The 22,115-nt window shown below is 42.8% G+C and overlaps 1 protein-coding gene across 2 annotated transcripts in view; it reads right to left on the bottom strand.

The window, feature by feature from the left end:
* The window catches only part of ASCC3 (activating signal cointegrator 1 complex subunit 3), a 1,208,179-nt gene that overhangs the window by 253,180 nt on the left and 932,884 nt on the right, over nucleotides 1-22,115 (bottom strand). For both annotated transcript variants that reach the window (XM_073626995.1, XM_073626996.1), the window contains exons 25-26: nucleotides 11,247-11,467; nucleotides 1,074-1,159 (exon numbers count right to left, since the gene is read on the bottom strand). In XM_073626995.1, the coding sequence (XP_073483096.1) occupies nucleotides 1,074-1,159; nucleotides 11,247-11,467 (307 nt within the window). The remainder of the gene's footprint in view (nucleotides 1-1,073; nucleotides 1,160-11,246; nucleotides 11,468-22,115) is intronic.

Raw genomic sequence — 22,115 nt, forward strand, 5'->3', positions numbered from 1 at the left:
AAATCTATGCCATTTACAGATTACTTTGGAATGATTGATTTCAGATCATTTGGCAATCTTTTAAAGTCCCCAGCCAGACTCATAAGCATCCACAACTTTCTGTAGCTTCTGAAGCAGCTTCTAACCATTGGCACCTAATCTGAAACCCTGAACTTATTCTAATGGATTTGAAGTGGTGATAAAGATTGGGGTGTATTTACTTTGTTCAAATGACAAATATGAAATTTTATTCATTTAGATCTTGAAAAATGAAAACATACCAATGCTTTTGACATTTGTTCAAGTATATCACCTAGCTATTTAGGTATCTGAATCTAGATTTGTAGTTTGACTGTTCAAATAAGGTACAAAAGTCAACAATTTCTATGGGGTGTGCTTATTTAGTAATTATTAAAGTCACTGTAAACCTGAATGCATCTTTTCACACAGTGAGTTTGGGAATATCCTCCAAAATCAAATTACAGAGCTGTATATAAAAATTACTTTTATGAATTTTTTGCCAGCTGGTTGCTTGGTCTACCCTGTCATTTACTGCAATGACAAGAAGAGCCACTGTCAATTCAAAAGTCTTACCCGTCCTATCAGGTTCCTAGCTACCCACCCACTAGCAGCTCTAATGTAATACAAATTTACTGTAGAGACTAAAGATTTTGGGGGCTTTACTAATACTTTAATTATAATATAATATAATATTTTTTTTAAAATACTACATGCAATTTTAGGACTTCTTCTTTTGAATGTTTAAATACATTTTGTTGGTGAATTAAGAGCACATTGTTACTGTATGTTTAGTTCATTGTGTTTTAGTTCTATGCACGATTGTTCTGAAAAAAAAAACAGTATACCTAAGCACATAGTTCATTTAAAATATAAGTATAGTAATAAAATAAAATCTTTAAAATTTAACAATAAACAGAAATCTTGAAATTAAAGAAAAAAAATGGAAAGCAATGAGGAATTGCTGCAACATACATAGGGCTCAGACGTAAAAGCAGGCTTAATGTGACGTAGCACATAAACAGATGAAACTACAGCTTCTGATAATATCAGATTGAATTTGACAAGACACTTACTTTTTACCAAGCTTTTCCTCTATTCTCACTTTCCAGTCCTCCATTCTTTCACGGACTAGAGCCTTCAGAGGAGCTATGTAGACTGCCTATACACAAACAAGTAAAGTAGATGATTATTATGAGTAAATGTTAAAGAGAGGGATTTAAGTTGTGACAGTATGTGGTTGTTTATAGTTTTATATACACTTACATAAAGATATTTGACTTGTCTGTAAAATGCTTTTCTTAGATTACATTACAGGACACACACAAGAATTCCATGCCTCGTAACATGTGAGGCAAGTCTACCAAGTGCGATGATGGACCTTAACAGAGGTTGATTTCAAGGCTACAAGCCGCGTAGGAATAACAATCTCTCAGGACTTGGGTTTCAAACGATGAAATTCAGCGACCATGAGGTAGGATAGAAGACTGGTCCTCCAGACAATAGGTGTGGCTGATCTGGTGGTTCCCATTGAGAGTCTCAAAGGAGTTAGAGAATGTCCAAGTACCCAGTCCTTCTGGGCCAGTTTGGTGCCACCAGGATCATTATAAACGCCCTCCATCTTAAGTCTGTGAAGTAGCTGAGAAAGATTTCTTAAGCAAGAAAAGTTGAATATCAGCCAGATATGATCCCATGGTGTCACCAGTGCATGCAATGCAAAGGCCTTTGAATCCCTGATACTGGGCACAAATCTGTCCAACATGTGGTTGAGGTGGAATGTCAACTGATCTATGTTCAAATTCCCACAGTGGTGACATATTTCCCAAAATACTTCACGGTGAGGAGACCATTCTCTAGCATCCATGCGCTAAGACAATTAAGAAAGTCTGATCACCAATTGTCTAATCTGGGAATGTGGGCTGGGGACAAGACTGGAACGTGCCTTTCCAAGGACACCTTCCCAGCCAGACAGGCTGACATCCATTGTGAAAACCGTACAGATTAATAGGAGAAAGGACTTCTCCGAATCCAGTGCAGGGCTGGTCAACCACCAGGTCTGAGTTTTATAGGAAAGAAAAACCCAGGCTTGGGCCAAGTTCAAGACCAGTAATGATGGGTGCTGAAAGTGAATACCACAGTTTGTGCCTAGCCAGAACCAAATGCAAACATGCAAAAATTGTGATGTTACTATGTTTCCTTGAGAAAGGCACCCTTTGAGGCCCCAAAATTTCGGTTTTAAAAGCCTCATGTGATACAGTCTTCACATTAAACACGTGAAACACATATATTTGGAAGGCTAATGACTTTGCATATTTGCATTTGGTTCTAGCAAGACTAGGCCTGAGTAACCCAAGCAGTGGTTGATTCCAACACAGACCTCTGTGGGTTGAGAATCCACTCAAAGTTCTAAAGTGTCTGTATTGTTCATTGCACATTGGCCGCTAGGGCTGGGGCAGAGTCAGTCTTTAAGAGAAGGTCGTTCAGAAATGCCGTATAGTGTTCAAACACCTTGGTAAAGACCCAGGGAGCCATAGACAGGCCAAAGGGAATAACCACAAAGGGGAACGGCTGCTCGCCCTCCGCAAAACACAGGAACAGCTGATGAGTGGGAAAATGGGAATATGCAACTATGCCAATATGTATCCCTGATATTTATCGATGACAAAAAATTCATTGTTGCAAAGATGCATTTACAGACCAGGTTGATTCCATCTGGAATTGTTGATTCCACAGTCCAGGAAGTGGACAGCTTTGGAACCACAAACAGAAAAGCCTCAAAATGATTTATTGTAGGGAACTGGAATAATTGCTGCTAAAGAGTGAAGTTAATGCAAGGCAGTCTCAAGGGCCTGAAATCTTGTCAGAGAGGTTTGACAGCAACAAACCGTTAAAGTGGTGTACACTAGGCCTTGGCTACGAGAAATGTCAAAACGTGTCGTAGCTCCCTTGCCACACACTGCTCCTGGCCTAATGTGCTCTTGCTGCCCATTCCTCTATGCCCAGTACTAACGTATTCCCAGGGAAAAGCCCAATAGGGAAGGACTCACTGCTTTGCCCAGTTTGGAAAGGCATACCCCCCCCTTCATGCAGAAGGTCGTCAAGGTCTGGAACGACTGGGATTTGGATCTCTACTGCCCTGGACCTGTAGGGCACTTTGCAACTAACTGTACTTCATTGTACTGCTATACCAGGTTTGAGCTCCACATGCAGAGTCCAATGTCAAAGGCAACACTACAGGCTTGTCACACGTCTTCCAAGCAGCAGGGTCTGGGTATGGTTCCTTGAAACGCTGCTGACTGATAAGTGATCTGGTAGCTGCAATCATATTGTGACAGTGGCATCAGTGCAGCCAGAGGGAGAAGGGATTTGTACATGTGAACTTTTTTCAGGTAAATTGGCATTACAAGCAATCAGTAGAGAAAGTTTGTCCATCACCCAAGACTGAAGATTCTTGGGAACCCAAGGTGTTAAAGAATATCAGCTGTTCTAAAAACCTTGGTTGCCAGTGACCTCCCCGGAAGGTGGCAGCGTATAACCCATAATCAAGTCTTAAACAGCCTGGGTCTTGTACTGTATAAATAAGAAATTATTATATAATGCAATTATATTGCCACTAAGCAGGTAGTGTGTGGTAATACTGTGAAACAAATTGAGAGAGAAACACCTATTGGTGGCTGTGAAAAATACAGCACTGGTCATGTAGTAGGTGTGTTTAAAGCCCAACTCCGGGAAACTTAAAAATGATCCCTTGCAGTGGCACTGAATCCGCACTGCAAGGGTTAATTGTTCATTTAGATCTAAGGGACATAAAAAAGAAGATTTACTTATGTGATCCTCCGGTCCACCAAGTGTCTTCTCCCCAGGTTCCATCGGTCTAAGGTCCTGACATCCTGAAGACCAATTCAGGGTCAACAGCCCTGCATTAGATGTAATGAGGCCAATGCATAGTCCACCTCTGAAATGTGGTGGGGGGAGTGTCATCTGCCAGTGTTGCTGTGAATCAGGTACGTTTAAGTGCAAAAACTTTCCTGTAGACTACATGAGCAGTTAAACCTTGCAGGCATAAACCAACTGCAAGGAATACTATTTAAGTTACCTGGAGTTGGGCTGCTTTCTCCTATTACAGACAGGGGGAATTAACACATTTCCATTTAAAATTACAGGAAAGATTGGTGCACTAGCATGATTCCTGAACTAAAAGTGGATTGGTGCACTGGAATGATTCCTGAATTAAAATGCAAGAGCTAGATAGCTGATATGTACCCCATGTCTGAATATGAAGGTTTAATTATAGGGCTGAATGAGGTTAATCTTTAAAGAGTAACCATTAGGGGCGTGGCCGGCCGGGAACGGAGATGGCAGTGTGAGAGCTGAGCTCCTCTTCCCACGAACCATCAGCGGCTCAAATCGGCTTTCCAGAGGGGGATTTCTCCCTACAAACAGAGCGATCTACACCCTACAGCATCAGTGACCATGACCAGGAAGCGAAAGGAGACCCCAAAAATTGACAGACTTTTTATCCTGGCAAGCTCATGGAGGTAGGCAAGATGGCGCCGGCAGCACATCCACCCCAGCCCAGAACCCACACTCCAGCCAAGTTAAAAGGCCTCAACTAGCGTTAATAGTGGGTCTCCCCGCAGCCAGCAGTCATACCCTAACACCCCACAATCTGCAAGCCCCTGCTAAAGCCAGATTTAGGATGGATGGCTCTGGATGCATCCCAGCAGCTAGTCCCAGCAGTGACTCAGGGGAAGATACTAGAGAACTGCCAGATAGCATTGAAGTGTTCCCAACGAACAACATGCCTATTATGTACACTGTCTTAAAAGACATGTTACTATCACTAAGAAGTTCAATTCAAACTGACATGATGTCCTGCATGCAAAAATTCAATACAGACATACAAGCAGTGGAATCGAGGGTGGAACACATTGAATGCAAAATGGGGGAGTCTGCATCCACCATAAATGATTTGGTAGATGTACATGATGAGAAAGAGGAGGTAATAGAAGGGCTCAAATCCAAAACGGCTGACATAGAAGACAGAAGCAGGAGAAACAATTTAAAAATTAGAGGGATCCCAAGAGCAGTTCAGCAGAATGACCTGCATGATTACACTATCACCCTGTTTAAAGATATTCTCCCTGAACTCACAGATCTTGATGTGACCATAGACAGGATCCATCGCTTGCCCAAACCTACATACCTCCCTGATCAAGTACCAAGGGATGTAATATTACGGCTACACTTTTTCCATGTGAAGGAAAAATTAATGTCTGCGATGCGTTCCAGGGAGCATGACCCCCTGCAACATCAAAACCTGCAATTCTTTGCGGATCTGTCGCAGTACACCCTCCAGAAGAGACAGAACCTCGGTACAATTACTAAGGCCCTTAGGAATCATCAGATCAACTATAGATGGGGCTTCCCTACCAAAATCGCAATCACCAAGGAAGGCCGCACCTTCAATATAGACTCTTTGGAAAAAGGCCTGTCCCTGAATGGCAGATTATTCCAGAGCCTGACAACAGACCTTCTCTCCCTAAGAGTACCCCACATGTAAACCCTGAGTGGCAAATGGTCACAGCCAAGAATGCTAAAAAGCACTGACCATCTGGAAAGCATATCCATGCTATATACTGTTCTGGAGAGGAACAGCCTCTCTCGGCTCACGAACTCACCCCTCTGACTACTCTTGAGCAGCAAAATGCTGCATTCGGGTATACAATACCCATACTTGGTTCAAAAAGTTCAGTTACAACACTTAAGTAGTACGTTTATTTCTCAAATTTTTTTGTTCATACTCAGTTATGTTTTTCTTTATATCATGTTTTTCCAACACAGTCTGAGCCTACAGATTCCTTTACAGCCTTTGGATGATTCCACTTCTGTCTCCTCCGAGACAACATCTCTACGGAAACTCCACCTACACCATATGCAAGACCACAGCGAAAAAACAAGACGCACGGTTTTCAATGTGAGTACAACCCATTTAAGATCTGCATTAGCCCTTACAAACATATTCTATACCGATCTTGACCACAAGAGGGAACCCTTTTTCTACAAAAGAACACTTATGCAAGTAAAATGCCAAATGATTGATTTTTTGCTGTACAAATGGGGGTGACTTTCCTTCCCATGAATGTCAAGGGCCTTAATCACCCTGTCAAGCGCAAATCAATGTGGAATGAAGCTATACGATTTAAAAGCGACGTTCTATGTGCGCAAGAAATGCACTTCAGCAGTATATCCCCACCAAAATGCACAAACAGGCAGTTTCCCTCCATTTTTACTGCTAATACAGACTAAAAAAAAAGAGGGGTTCTTATTGCTATACGGGACACGGTATCTTTCCAATCTCACAAAGTAATCACGGATCCCCAGGGACTGTACATAATATTAATTAATTTGCAGCATAAATTCCTCACAGTACACCATTCTGAATATGTATGCTCCAAACGCTCATCAAATACGATTTGTTAAGAAACTCTTTCGAAAGATTCGAGTTCATCAAAAAGGAGCTTTGGTGGTGTGTGGTGACTTTAATATAATACCAGATTCACACCTCGACTCTACTTCCAATACTACCAGAAAGCTCCCAACACTCCAAGACTCCATACACCGCCAAACTGTATTGGATTCATGGAGATGCCTCCATGCCGGAGAAAGAGATTTCACCTTTTTTTCTAACCTGCATGGTACTTATTCAAGGATAGACCTATTCCTAGTAGACCAATGGACATTATCCAGAACAATTTCAGCATCCATCAATGATATCACATGGTCAGGCCACGCATCGGTAACATTGACAATAAGGGACTCTTTTTCTTCCAACCCTGTTCCAATTTGGAGAGCTAACCCACTTCTCTTACAGGAAGCTGATACCAAAAGTATATTAGAACATTTAGTGCATTACCTTAGTGAAAATGAGCATTCAGTGACAGATAAGTTTATTCTTTGGAATGCTCACAAGGCATTAATGAGGGGTATAGTTATCAAACTAGGGGCAAGGAGGAGGAGGCAGCGCCAACAGAGAATTTTAGATCTCATGACTAAAATTCACAACTTAGAAAACATAAATAAACAAACCCCTACACCCGTTACATCTAAACATTTATCCCAACTGAGATATGATCTCCGTTTACTTCTACTGGAGAATTTTGAAAAATCTGCCAGATGATCAAACATGAACTATTATGTAAATGGTAACAGAGCCGGGAAACTTCTAGCACAACGCATTAAGGGCCGTAGGTACAGATCCAAAATTCCATACATAACACACTCATTAACTAAAGAAAAACACTATCATCCACAAGATATTGCTGACACATTTAGTCATTATTATGGTTCTCTATACAACTTAGCAAATGACCCACACACCATACAACCAACCACTGATGCCATAAACAATTTTCTGGAGAAAGTATCTCTACCCCACTTAAACAAGGAACAATTATTATACCTTAACTCACCCTTTACAACCCAAGAGATATCCCAGACCATTGATACACTACCTTTAAATAAATCCCCAGGTCCCGATGGTTATATAGGAGAATACTACAAAACATTCAAACACATTCTTTCGCCCCATCTGACCACTATATTTAATGCTGCAGATGCTTCCTCCTCCTTCCCATCGGAAATGCTAAGGGCGCTTATAATCACATTACTTAAACCTGGGAAAGAACCATCTATTCCACAGAACTTCAGACCAATATCATTGCTAAATAATAATGTAAAACGATATGCTAAGTTAATTGCACTGAGACTAACTGATATAATGCCACAACTTATACATATGGATCAATCTGGTTTCATGAACGGACGTCAAACAACTGACGCTACTAGGCGCCTAATTAATGTAATATATCATGCAAATTCTAAGAGAACGCCTTCTCTGCTCCTAGCTCTGGATGCGGAGAAAGCGTTTGATAGAATACATTGGGGGTATCTCGCAAAGGTTTGGATTTAATGGTACCATATTCTCAGACATTATGCCTCAGGAGTGCTATCCACTCCATTTACCATTACAAATGGAACTCGCCAGGGGTGTCCGCTATCACCGTTAATATTTAATCTTCTTATGGAACCCCTGGCGAGTTACATGCGCAACCACCCTCAAATTACAGGATTTAAGTTTGGTAACTCAGAACACACCATTAGCTTATTTGCTGATGATGTCATTCTCATGGTCACAGATGTGGAGACATCCTGGGAATCAATCCACCAAACACTTAAATTATTTAATAGTATATCATACTATAAAGTTAAGGACACTAAGTCCTATATCTTGGGAATTAATATACCTCCTAACATTAAATGTAGGATGGAACAACTATACCCATATATATGGTGCACCACCGGTATATAATATCTAGGCATCACGTTAACACCCAAAACAACAGACTTGTTTAAAGTCAATTATTTATCATTCTTAGATAACTTACAATCCAAACTCCAAGACTTAGCAAAAACTGAACTATCCTGGTCTGGAAGGCTGGCAGCCTTTAAAATGGTACTCCTACCACAATTTTTATATTTTTTTAGGACTATTCCAATTCTAGTACCTAATACTTTCTTCCTCAAAGCCCAATCTATGGTTAATCGATATATCTGGCAGGGAAAGAGAGCTAGATGCGCATTTTCCAAACTAACAGCCACAAGGAAAGCAGGAGGGGTGGGATTGGTAGTAGTCAAAGACTATTACACTGCCTCGATTCTGGCACAAATTAAAGCATGGTTCCCCCAACACCCCAACACCAGATGGAAAGTTGGAAAAAATACAAATCATATGGGGTAATCTCTATCACTTTCTTCTGGCTAGCTCGCAACATACTTTCCAGCACTTAGGGATCTCTCCCACTATAGTAGAGTGTCTTCACGCATGGGAAGCACTATTAAAGGTCTCAAATCCAGACTTGACCACATCAACATTAGAATTACCCATTCAAAGCTTAGCCCACATTATTCCGGATCTACATATCTCACATTGGGTGGAAAATGGGATAAACAATATTGCAGATATGTTGATTGGCCCGACTCCTAAGACATTCAGGTCGCTACAAATAGAATTTAATCTATCGGACTCCGAATACTACACATATCAAAGGATTACACATTTACTAGGTACCAATATGAACACATCATTGAATATGCCTTGGCGAGTGCTCCAATACTACACCAACCCTATGACCAAGATTAAAGGAATATCATTATTCTACAATTTACTGAATGACAAAAACATATTGTCTAAAACAACTTATATAGTAGCTTGGGAGAAAGACTTAGGGTTCTCTTATTCACTAGACCAATGGAGGGAGGCCTTACACATCACGTACGCTGCAACAAAGAGTGTGAACCTATGGGAATTGTCACAAAAAATCCTTCTCAGATGGTATCTAACCCCCCACAGAATAGCAAAGTTCTCTCCACAGAGTTCTAACACCTGCTGGAGGGGTTGCGGTGCTGTGGGAATATTGTATCATATGCTCTGGTCCTGCCCTAAGATCCTCCCCTTTTGGAGAGGAGTATGTGATGCGATTGCTCAAGTACTGAATAGTAGAATATGTATATTGCCAGGCACAGCACTGCTATCCCTGGACACTGACTTAATACCACTAGGAGCCAGAACGATTGTAGTCCACATTCTCTTAGCCTCCAGACTAACAATAATGCGCCACTGGAAAGACCACCAGACTCCGTCTCTCCAAGAGGTAATAAACACAACCAACACCCATGCAGCGTACAAGATGATTTATGCCTCAATCCAAAACAATCATAACAAAGCCAATAGGACTTGGGATAAACTGGTACGCAAAAACACATAAAAGCTAAATGACTTAATTATATGCTTTATTACAATACCTAAAGGGAAAGAACGTTCTGACTGTGTGTGTTTTCCTACCCTAAATTTATGTTAATTTATTTTTATTATTATTTTTATCTCTTATCTTATACACTGTTATCTTAACGCTTGGACTGACACCAAGATACCTACTTCTTTGAGGACATTGCACAATGGGGAATAATGGGGGTGTGGCTCTCTCCCTGGGCACAGAATGTTCCCAGCTGGGGTGCTTGGGAGAGGGAGTGATACTCCTCACCCTGGTACATAGTATGGCTCTTACATGAGACTACAGTTGATTGTATAAAACGCACCTTTAAGTTGTTCAATTATGGGTATCCCACTTACATCTGATTTGTAAATAAAATTGAAGAAAGTAATGTCTACGTGATTTTCTACTTTTTTGCTAATTTTTCCTTCTGTCTATATGTTTCTTTTGTAAAAATGTGCAAAAATGTTTCAATAAAAAAATATTGATTGAAAAAAAAAAAGAGTAACCATTATCGAGTCACCACATGTTATATAATAAAATGTTTACAAGGCTTTACTGACTCAGAAAACAACTTTTAAAGCAAACCTGTCACAAGACAAATATGGAGACTGCCTTTGCTTACAACCTTTTGAAATGCTAGCTGCCAGACTGTTTTGCTCACCTACCGGCTTTGATACTTTCTGGGTCACTAACCCAAAATAAGTATGTAAATCAGAAAAGTCAAAGGTCCTTGTCTACATATTTATTTTAGGTTAGTGACTTAAACAATTGAAGGCCAGAGGAAAAGCTTAACAATGGCATTTGCTATGTTTTTTTTTTCAAGACAGGTTCCCCTTAAACCAGTGCTGTTTTCAAGTTCAAAGTCCATAGTTCATCCATTCAAAAAATGCAATTGACTGATCTTTTCTTTTGACAATTTTGCTCTTTGAGTAGTATGACTAAGGCATATTTTCATATGGGTTTTTTAAAACTCATAGTGCACATGCCAATGTGCACTACAGGAATATAAAAATATCAAAGCACCTATGAAGTAAGAAAAAATATGGTATTGCTTACTACATACATGATACAAATCAATTTTTCACACACTGTCAATTGATGAACCCTTAAACTGGAGGTCATACATTTACTGCAAAAAAATATATACTATATGTGGCAAAAGATTTATGCATTTTGGAATAATATTTACAATAAATCTGACCAGTTACTACCACAGTGCTTGACAGGACATTTGTACATAATGAAGATTCAGCTCTACACCAATCTAGTACTTGCCTGAAATTGAACAAATTTAGACTATATTTTTCTTTGCATGTCAGTGTGACATAAATGTGCCTTTGGAAAAACAGTCTACATATTCAAACATGCAACAAACAGGATTTTCAAACATAACAGTAAGCTAAAGTTCAATACCTTAGATGTTGGATACTTGTTGAAGATTCTGAAGATTGCCAGTTCTGCTGCTACAGTCTTTCCTGAACCAGTTGGAGCTCCAAGTAGAACATTTGTGTCTGTGTGGTACAGGGTATGGAAGATCTGGGTCTGAACGGGGTTGAAGTGTGTAAACTTGTACAAGGCTTCATATTCTCTATGTCCCAAAGCTGTCACAGGCAATGGTTGCAAGTCCAACAACTCTGCAACAAAAAGTAATCAAAATAAATATATTATAATAATGCTTACATCTAAGAATAACATATTGCTGATTGCATGTCGGTGGGGGGCGTGACCGGATGTTGAGGTGAGAGGCGAGAGAGGACGCCGTGACTGAGTTCAGCCCTCTCCCCCCGCTCCGTACCCGGCACCCGATAGTGCGGGACCCAGGAGGCTGCCCGGAGCAGTTAAACACAGCTGTCGCGGACGCGACTGGGGATGTGACCGCCGCACGGAGCCGGAGTCCAACTGCACAGCGCTCTCCTAGGAAGTACACCGGCAGTGCCTGTCCCTGTGAGAGAGGGGGGCGCTGACACCTGGGATCGAGCGGAGTTGAGCGGTACCGGAAACCCCTGGAAGGACCAAGCAACACAAAATTCCGTCCGGAGTACTGGAGGGGTGAGTTGCTGGCTGTGTGTGTATCCACAGCATAAAAAGCCCAGCCACGCAGAGACACTAACACTGATATCCTGGCAAGGAGACTGTGGCTGTACAGGCTTAGGTCGCAAGGCAGGGGACTAGCACGGTGCTTTGGCAAAAGTAGCATATTATCAGGACACTATCAGGAATGTCTAAGAAGAAAGGGATGGAGGATGGGCCAGCCCAGCAAGGGACGGGGGGCCTCGGAACCCACAGCACTAAGGAGAAGGGGAACCAAGTAGCTACCAAATTGGAGCGCTTTGCGCACACCCCAAATCAAACCCCTAACAAACCCAGCAACTTAGGAGGGGGCCAACAGCAGATAGGTCATCCTGGGAGGAGAAGTCAGGCCCAGGAAAATGGGACTTTGGTAATTCCATCATCAGCTATCCAACTGGCAGGCTCAGTTTCAAGGGGGACCTCGGATAAACAGCAAAACCCGGGCCTAGAAGGAGCGATAGGGGGAGACCAGGGCAACTTGGGTGAGAGAGAGCCATCCCTGCAAGATATTCTTACAGCTGTCAATATCTGTAAGCAGTCAATCACTGAGCTGTCTGAGCAATTTAAAAGCATTAGAGATGAACTGCTTGTGGTTAAAGGGGAAGTGCGTACAGTCTGCACCCGCACAACAGCACTTGAGGAGAGATTCAGCCAAATGGAGGATGATGTATACCCATTAAAGCAAGAGGTGGCACTTATGAAAATCCAACTAAGGGATTGTCTACAGAAAATGGACAGTATGGAAAACAGGCTACGCAGAGAGAACCTGAGGGTACTTGGGCTCCCAGAAGGCTGCGAGGGGAATAACCCCATTCAATTCATGGAGGATTGGCTGAGGGAGAAGTTCGGCAGGGACTCATTTTCTGCTACATTTGCTGTTGAGCGGGCACATAGAATAGGTCCCAAAATCTTAGCACCAGGAGGGCGCCCCAGACCCTTTATTTTTAAGCTTTTATGTTTTCGGGACAAAATTACTATTTTACAGAAGGCAAGAGAGTTAAGGAACATCCAGCATAATGGAGCCAGGATTTCAATTTACCCAGACTTCTCCCCTGAGCTGCAGAGGCAAAGAGCTAAATTTGGAGACTGCAAGCGTAAGCTTCAACAACTCAGAATCAACTACGCGCTTTTGTTCCCGTCGCGATTGCGGGTCTCAGCTCTAGGAGAAGTTAGGTTTTTTTCCACTCCCAACGAAGTATCAACTTGGCTAGAGAGTATTGAGGAAAGAATTAAGAGAGGAGAGGGGAGCTAGGTGCCGTTTGGAACTCTATCCTGTTTCTTCTTTGTATTTTTTTTGTAATATCTTTTGGTGCTTTTTCTTCCACTGGATTTTTTTTCTTTTTTTTCTTTTTTTTTTGAGCTTTTTTATTGTATTATGTTATTGGTTGTTTTTTCACTGGATTTTTCTTTGTTAATGCAATAAATGGAGAGTGGAGCGAGGGAAGGGGGGAGGGGGGGATTAAGTAAATAATAGTATAATAACTTATAGAAAAAAATGCACAAGGTAATAGCACAAAATATTTTCTTTTTATTTTTAAAGGGGGAAAAGTCCCCCCCTACTGGACTTGGTTCACGTTTTTTTCCCTTTTTCTGTTTTCAAACCTCAAAAAAGTTTTCTGAAGGTCACAATAGAAGCCCGGGGGTTAGGCCCTAAAGTGGGCTTGGGGGTAGGGTGGGGGAGGGGGGGTGTTGAGAAGGGGGGATGTTGGGAGGGCGTGGGGGATTGGGGGGTGGGGGGTGGGGGGGAGAAGGCACGTGTGTAATCAGAGGTGGAAGGTAGGGAGTGGTATGAGTGGACATGATTGGATTCAGGCTGTCAGACTAGAGGGATGGGTAAGAGATAGGGAGATATACTATGTATCCCCTTATTATACCTGTAATGGGAGTTGGTTAGTTTTGACAGGAGATCAAAATATCGCAATGGTATTAGATAGAACGGCCCCTTAGTATTAAAGGAGGGAGTGGTAAAATCCCGGATACGGGTAAAAGGATCAATATATGTTCATGGAATGTAAGAGGAGTAAGGGATAAGCTTAAAAAACAAATAATTTTTTCAACAGCTAAAAAGGGGAATGTCAAGATACTCTGCCTACAGGAGACGCATCTGGTTAAAGACACACTTGAAACTCTGAGTAATAAACAGTTCCGGATGCAGTATCACTCTACCCACTCATCATATTCGAGAGGGGTGAGTGTACTGATAAGCACAGATCTGGCCTTCTCCTGCGGGCAGAGTAGGTTGGACGATAAGGGAAGGTATATTTTTCTTTCTTGTTTAATAGAAAACAGAAGATATATATTAGCGAATGTGTATATTCCCCCCCCATTCGGTACGGAGGTAATGGAGGACTTAGCCAGGTTTGTAGCAGACTTCCCGGGGATACCGATAATAGCACTGGGAGATTTTAATATGACGATGGACAGGAGCATAGACAGGTTCCCGTCGAGGCCCGGAGCTGGAGAGGCCAACAGGAGCCCCCTTTTGCAGTACTGTGATGAATTAGGATTGTTAGATATTTGGAGGAGGAGACACCCTGGAGTGAGGCAGTATTCGTGTCACTCCAGGACCCATGCCACCTTGTCCAGAATCGATCTCGTACTGGGGAATGAAGAGGCACTAAGCGTAGTGGAGGAGATAACATATGAGCCAAGGGGCGTCTCAGACCACACGCCAGTTATTGCCTCCGTGAGAGTGGGGGGACAGTATGGCAGGGGGAGCTGGAAGATTAATCCCTTCTGGCTTGAACTTATAGGAGAAGAGGAGAAAATGATGGAGGGGTTGTCTGAATTTATTAGTATAAATCTAGGATCGGCTCCACTTGGGGTGGTCTGGGACGCCTTAAAGGCACATATCCGAGGAGCTTTAATCCAGAGAATAGCGTATGTTAAAAAACAGTCGCATGCTGAGGAAATGGAAGCTAAAGAAAATGCAAGACTGTCAGAGGCGCACTTTGTAGCAACACCATCCCAAGTGAACCACGAGCGCTGGGCGAGGAGGCAAGAAGAGTATAGTAGGGTACTTCGGGAGAAGGCAGAAAAGATTAGGTCCTTTCAGAGACTGGGCTTTTTTGGAGAGGGAGAGAAAATCGGGAAGGCCCTGTCTCTGATAATTAAGGCAAATGGCCCCCCGAGTGCAGTGCCGGCAATTAAAGGGAGGGAAGGAGAAATAAGAAAAAACACTCAGGATATAGTAAACGAATTTAAAATATACTTTGAGAAGCTATATAGTTCCTCCAGGGTAAATGTAGAAGGGGAAATGCAGGGTTTCTTTGAGGCACTAGAGATAACTCCGGTATCAGAGGAAGATCGGGAAATGCTGGATGCCCCATTGACCCTTAAAGAATTGCAGAGGGCTGTTGGAGATATGGCGGCCCAAAAATCCCCGGGCCCGGACGGCCTGCCCATAGAACTATATAAAAAATACGGGGAGGTACTGCTACCCTTATTGCTGGAGGTATTTAATGGGGCCAGGGAGCAGGGGGCTCTACCCCCCTCAATGGCAGAAGCCATAGTAATACTTCTGTTAAAAGAGGGGAAGAACCCAATAGAGATGTCTTCATATAGGCCCATATCGCTTTTGTGCTCGGATGTGAAGATCCTTGCCAAAGTATTAGCTGCAAGGCTTAACAAGATAATCCCTAAACTAATACACCCGGATCAGTCTGGGTTTATCCCAAACAGATCCACAAGCACGAACATAAGGCGGGTATATCTTAACATGCAAATCCCCATAGAAAACAGCAGTAGGAGAGCAATTCTGTCGCTAGATGCGGCCAAGGCCTTCGATTCCCTGGAATGGCATTATCTATGGAAGGTATTAGCGGAATATCAGCTTGGCCCTGGGTTTGCACGGTGGCTAAGGTTGCTGTATAGCGAGCCAAGGGCCAAGGTGAAAATCAACGGGCAATGCTCGGAGTGGTTTCAGCTGAGCAGGGGTACAAGACAGGGGTGCCCTCTGTCCCCCCTGCTCTTTGCATTGGCAATTGAGCCCCTGGCGGTGGCTCTAAGGATGGCACAGGGCATACAGGGATTTAAGAGAAGCAGAGGGGTGGACAAAGTGGCCCTGTATGCCGACGATATTTTATTATTTTTGGCGGATACGCAGGAGTCACTGGAAACAGCCATAAGGATAGTGAGGGAGTTCGGAATTTTCTCTGGGCTACTGATCAATTGGGAGAAATCAGTGATTCTGCCTATCGATACCCAGAGTGAGCCTCTCCCACACCAGGCATCCCAAGTCCAAGTGGTCAGGCAAATGAAATACCTGGGGATTAATATCACCAGAGATCCAGGCCAGTACATATCTGGAAATTTAGTTCCATTGATGAAAAAGTTGAAGCAGAAATGTCAAGTATGGAGACGCCTACCCCTCTCGGTCGCCGGGCGCTGTAATCTGATTAAATGGTCTGGCTACCTCAAATCTTATATGTCTTGCAAAACTCTCCTGTTTGGATTTCCAAGCACTGGTTCAAAAAAATGGACAGTATATTCAGAGAACTTATCTGGAAGGGAAGGGTGGCCAGGATCGGGTTGGAGACTGTAATGGAAATTTGTAAGTTCTGTATATAATTGTATTGTATTTTGTATGTATTGCACTCTGCCCTCACTGTGCACACGGCACTCATAATGTTTTCAGTAAATGTTTACATTCTTTTGAGTCCTGATTAGAATAAGCCTGCCTATGTAACGCCCCTTGTTACGATAAACCTACAATTGTAATATTAATGTGATGCCTACGTAATCATGTGCATAAAAACCTTCAATTGCGTCATAATAAAGCAGAACAGTAATTTGGAAAGATGCTGAGCGTATCTTTTGTGTCTGTTCCCTACTGCAGTAGATATTATTAATTTGGAACCACTAATCAATATGAGGATAGGAGTTGCCTATCATCAATTTAACCGAGTCAAGACGTTACGGCGACCAGAGGGGAAGGGGGGCCTGGCGGTACCAGATCCACGGGGCTACTTTCTGGCAGCTCAATTGCAACAACTTGGAGGCAGTAATAGGCTAGGAGAAGTAAGGAGTAGGGGGTAGCGTCTTATTGAATGACACTAGACACGATACAGTGGCGGAGGGATTAGAGGCAGACTCATTTTGTACCAAATGTCCTTCTACCCGGATGATGTGTAAAGTTTGGGCACAAGCTAAAAGAACTCTGGGATATGCCGGTTTTGCGGAATTTACGCCACTTTGGGACAACAATAGCCTTAAGGAGCTTAAAAAAATGGGGCGCGTAGAGGAATGGGACCGGGTGGGTATCCACTACCTTGCACAGGTATATAGGGCAGGGAGGTTAAAGTCCTTTCGGGAACTGGTAGAGGAGTATGCGATCTCCAACAGGTCATTTTACAGATATCTGCAACTCAGGCATGCCCTGGAGGCACAATTTGGGAAGGAAGCACCAGTGTGGTGCGAAATGACCTCTTTGAGAAAGCTGATCGATGCGGGATCCACAAAGGGGCTGATCTCGGACATGTATGGCTGCTTGAGAGCAGCAGTTCAAGAAGGTCTGGTTGAAAATAAAAACAGGGCTAGATGGGAAAAAGATGTGGGAACAATGTCCGACGGTCAATGGGATCAAGTCTTGGCGCTGGGTACCAGGGTCACCCTCTCTCCTTCACAAGTGATGTCTCATTTGTATCTGTTATATAGAGCATACTATACACCCCTGAAACTATTCAAGTGGGGCAAGAGACCTGATGCGAAATGTCAAAGATGTGCAGGGGGGCATGGGGACTTGATCCACATGTTCTGGCGCTGCCCCAAGTTGCATAGATATTGGGTAGGAATAGTGGGGAAAATAAATTTAGTGTTTGGGACATCGCTGAGGGTGGAGGCGGGAGAGTGCCTGTTGGGTCTGAAGGGGGAAGGAGGAATCTCAAAGGACATACAGACGGCAAGAGATAGATGCTTGTTCCAGGGAAAAAAGCTTATCGCGCAGCATTGGCAGAGGAGGGAGGCCCCGACACTGGCAGAATGGGAAAACGCAGTAACGGAAGTGATATGTAGGGAAAAGTATATCTACAAGAAAAGGGGTAATTATAAGAAATTCAAGAAAATATGGAAAGCATGGCTGGATTGGGAGTGAGTTGAATAAGAGGTGAAGAGAGGTTGACATAGGATGAGGGGAATGTAGAGTATGTGTGAGGATGTATGCCAGGTGAGGGGGGGAAACGGGGAGGGGAGGGGAAGGAAAAAATAGGGGAAAATGAAGAAATTGTTCCTATATTTCCCTTTTTGTAAGATACAGCCTATGGACATGTCTGTATTGGTACATACTGGATGCAGAGAAATTTAGGGGAGTAATGGATGATCCTACTGAGCTGGCGATTTTAATGGCAGTCACTATTTGTGTATCTTTCTCTTTTTTCTTTTTTTTTTTCTTGATGTGTCTGTTGTACATGATGTATCGAATTACTTTTTCAAATAAAAAGATATGGAAAAAAAAAAAAAAAAAGAATAACATATTACATGATAGTGCTCAAAAAAAGAAAATGCAGTATTGTCGGTGAAGTCTTGTTTTTTTTTTTTAATTTTGTTAAAAATAACAAACATGTTATACTTACCTGCTCTGTACAGTGGTTTTGCACAGAGGAGCCCAGATCCTCCTCTTCAGCACTCCTGGATCCTCCTTTCTGCCGATTGCCCCCACAGTAAGCAGCTTGCTGTGGGGGCATCCGAGCCATGCCACAGCTTCCTGTGACCATTCAGACACAGAGCCGTGACCCGGCCCCATCCCCTCTCTCTTCTCATTGGCTCACTGACTATAGACAATGGGAGCCAATGGCATTTTGCTGCTGCCTCAGCTAATGAGGGGGGAGAGTCCTGGGCAGCTGTGTCTCTCATGCAACATTGCTGGATCGAGATGGGGCTCAGGTAAGTATTAGGAGGGCTGAGGGAGAATGCTGCACACAGAAGGCTTTTTATCTTAATGCATAGAATGCATTAGGATAAATAAAACCTTCTGCCTTCACAACCACTTTAAGTAGCAGGAGAAGTGGAGCACATTTGGCTTGCATTACTGTAAATAAAGCAACAAAGTCTGTGTGACATGCAAATAGCAATTTTAAATACTCCGCATCAACTGATATTTTCATCAATGTTAAATCTAACAAAGTGCTACCCAACATGCATACTTCAGAGTACACCACAATGGGCATGTTAATGGCCCGTTCACATGTTAGCAGTGATCCAGAAAGAAAAAGTCCATCAGCTAAGCTGGATTTTCTTGGTTGGATTTACTGCCATCTCCTTGCTGGGGTATCTGCAAAAAACACACTTGGGATTTGAAAAATTACAGCAATATATACATTTTTTAAAGTACAACTAAAGGCTTCTGTACGAAACACTGGCAAAATCCAGTTACACAAGCCTCAAAATCAAAACAAAAAACTTCACATAGTGTGAAACTGTATTAAACTTTAATAGGAGTCAAAGATAAATATGCTACTCACAAGGTTAAAATAGATACAGCATCTCACAAAAATGAGTACACCCCTCACATTTTTTGTAAATATTTTATTATATCTTTTCATGTGACAACACTGAAGAAATGACATTTTGGTACAATGTAAAGTAGTGAGTGTACAGCTTGTATAACTGTAAATTTGCTGTCCCCTCAAAATAACTCAACACACAGCCATTCATGTCTAAACCGCTAGCAACAAAAGTGAGTACACCCCTAAGTGAAAAATGTCCCAACTGGGCTCAATTAACCATTTTACCTCCCCGATTTCATGTGACTCATTAGTGTTACAAGGTCTCTGGTGTGAATGGGGGGCAGGCATGTTAAATTTAGTGTTATTGCTCTCACTCTCTCATACTGGTCACTGGAAGTTCAACATGGCACCTCATTGCAAAGAACTCTCTGAGGATCTGAAAAAAAAAAAATTATTGCTGTACATAAATATGGCCCAGGTTATAAGAAGATTGCGAAGACCCTGAAACTGAGCTGCAGCATGGTGGCCAAGACCATACAGCGGTTTAACAGGACAGGTTCCACTCAGAACATACCTTGTCATGGTCGACCAAAGGAGTTGAGAGTGCATGTGCTCAGTGTCATATCCAGAGGTTGTCTTTGGGAAATAGACGTATGAGTGCTGCCAGCATTTCTGCAGAGGTTGAAGGGGTGGGGGGTCAGCCTGTCAGTTTTCAGACCATACGCCACACACTGCATCAAATTGGTCTGCATGGCTGTTGTCCCAGAAGGAAGCCTCTTCTAAAGATGATGCACAAGAAAGCCTGCAAACAGTTTGCTAAAGACAAGCAAACTTAGGACATGGATTACTGGAACCATATCCTGTGGTCTGATGAGACCAAGATAAACTTATTTGGTTCAGATGGTGTCAAGCATGTGTGGTGGCAATCAGGTGAGGAGTAAAAAGTGTGTCTTGCCTACAGTTAAAACGGAGTTCCACCCAAAAGTGGAACTTCCGCTTTAAGCACTCCTCACCCGCTTACATGCCACATTTGGCATGTAATTTTTTTTGGGGGGTAGTGGGTGCTTCGTTTTGAGTAGGACTTCCTGTCCCACTTCCTGCTTCCACCTACGGGCCACCTAGGCGGCCCCTCCCTCTCAGCAATCTTCTGGGACACGTGACAGGTCCTAGAAGATTGCCTGTCCACTAGAAGAGTGCAGTGCGACTCGCGCATGCGCAGTGCGTGCCCAGCTGTGAAACCGCAAGCTGCCGGGTGCCCACAGTTTCAATGGAGGCGCCAAGGAGAGGAGGGGGAGAGGAGCGGGGAGAGGAGCTGCTGACTTTTAATAAACAAAAAAAGCCTGTAACTACGCTTTAAGCATGGTGGTGGGAGTGTCATGGTCTGAGGCTGCATGAGTGCTGCCGGCACTGGGGAGCTACAGTTAATTGAGGGAACCATGAATGCAAACATGTACTGTGACATACTGAAGCAGAGCATGATCCTCTCCCTTGAGAGACTGGGCTGCAGGGCAGTATTCCAACATAATAACGATCCCAAACACACCTCCAAGATGACTAAAGAAGCTGAGGGTAAAGGTGATGGACTGGCCAAGCATGTCTCCAGACCTAAACCCTATTGAGCATCTGTGGGATATCCTAAAACGGAAGGCGGAGGAGCACAAGGTCTCTAACATCCACCAACTACATGATGTCTACATGGAGGAATGGTAGAGGACTCCAGTGGCAACCTGTGAAGCTCTGGTAAACTCCATGCCCAAGAGAGTATTGGAAAATAATGGTGGCCACACAAAATATTGACACTGTGGGCCCAATTTGGACATTTTTACTTAGGGGCATACTCACTTTTTTGCCAGCGGTTTAGACATTAATGGCTGTGTGTTGAGTTATTTTGATGGGACAGGAAATTTACACTGTTAAACAAGCTGTACACTCACTACTTTACATTGTAGCAAAGTGTAATTTCTTCAGTGTTGTCACATGAAAATATATAATAATGGTGAGGTCACGTGTGTAAGCTTCTCCCTACGCATTTTGTAAAATCTGTCATCAGTGCGGTGACATCACATGTGTAAGCTCTTCCCTACGCGTTTTCGTCAAATCTGCATTTGTGCACACAATGAAGTCAGATTTGACAACACACATAGGACAGAGCTTATGCACATGACGTCACCACACTCGTCTGTACCAGGAAGTGTTTGGATTGATTCCCGGGAATGGCATTTTATACTACACACCTATCTATTTTAACCTTGTGAGTAGCATATTTATATTTGACTCCTATTAAAGTTTTATACAGTTTCACACTATCTGAGTTTCCCTACTTTGCTTTTACAATACGGTGAACCATTCAGACTAATTGAAATTTGGCATCCTCTGAACTAAAGAGGAAAGGGTCTCATCTCTGATGTTATGGGGGTGCATTAGTGCATATAAAATGGGCAGTTTGCATATCTGGAAAGGCACCATCAATGATGAAAGATATATCCAGGTTTTAGAGCAGCATATGATCCCATCCAGACAATGTCTTTTTCAGGTAAGGCCTTGCATATTTCAGCAGGACAATGCTAAACCACATACTGTATCTATGACAACACCATGGCTTCATAGTAGAAGAGTCCAGGTGCTTAACTGGCCTGCCTGCAGTCCATACCTTTCACGAATTGAAAATACATTGCACATCTTGAAATGAAAAATACAACAAAGAAGACCCTGGACTGTTGAGCAGTTAGAATCCTATATCAGGCAAGAATACGACACCATTCCTCTTCCA

This window comes from Aquarana catesbeiana, linkage group LG04, assembly GCF_042186555.1.
Source record: "Aquarana catesbeiana isolate 2022-GZ linkage group LG04, ASM4218655v1, whole genome shotgun sequence".
In the NCBI taxonomy this organism is placed as follows: Eukaryota; Metazoa; Chordata; class Amphibia; order Anura; family Ranidae; genus Aquarana; species Aquarana catesbeiana.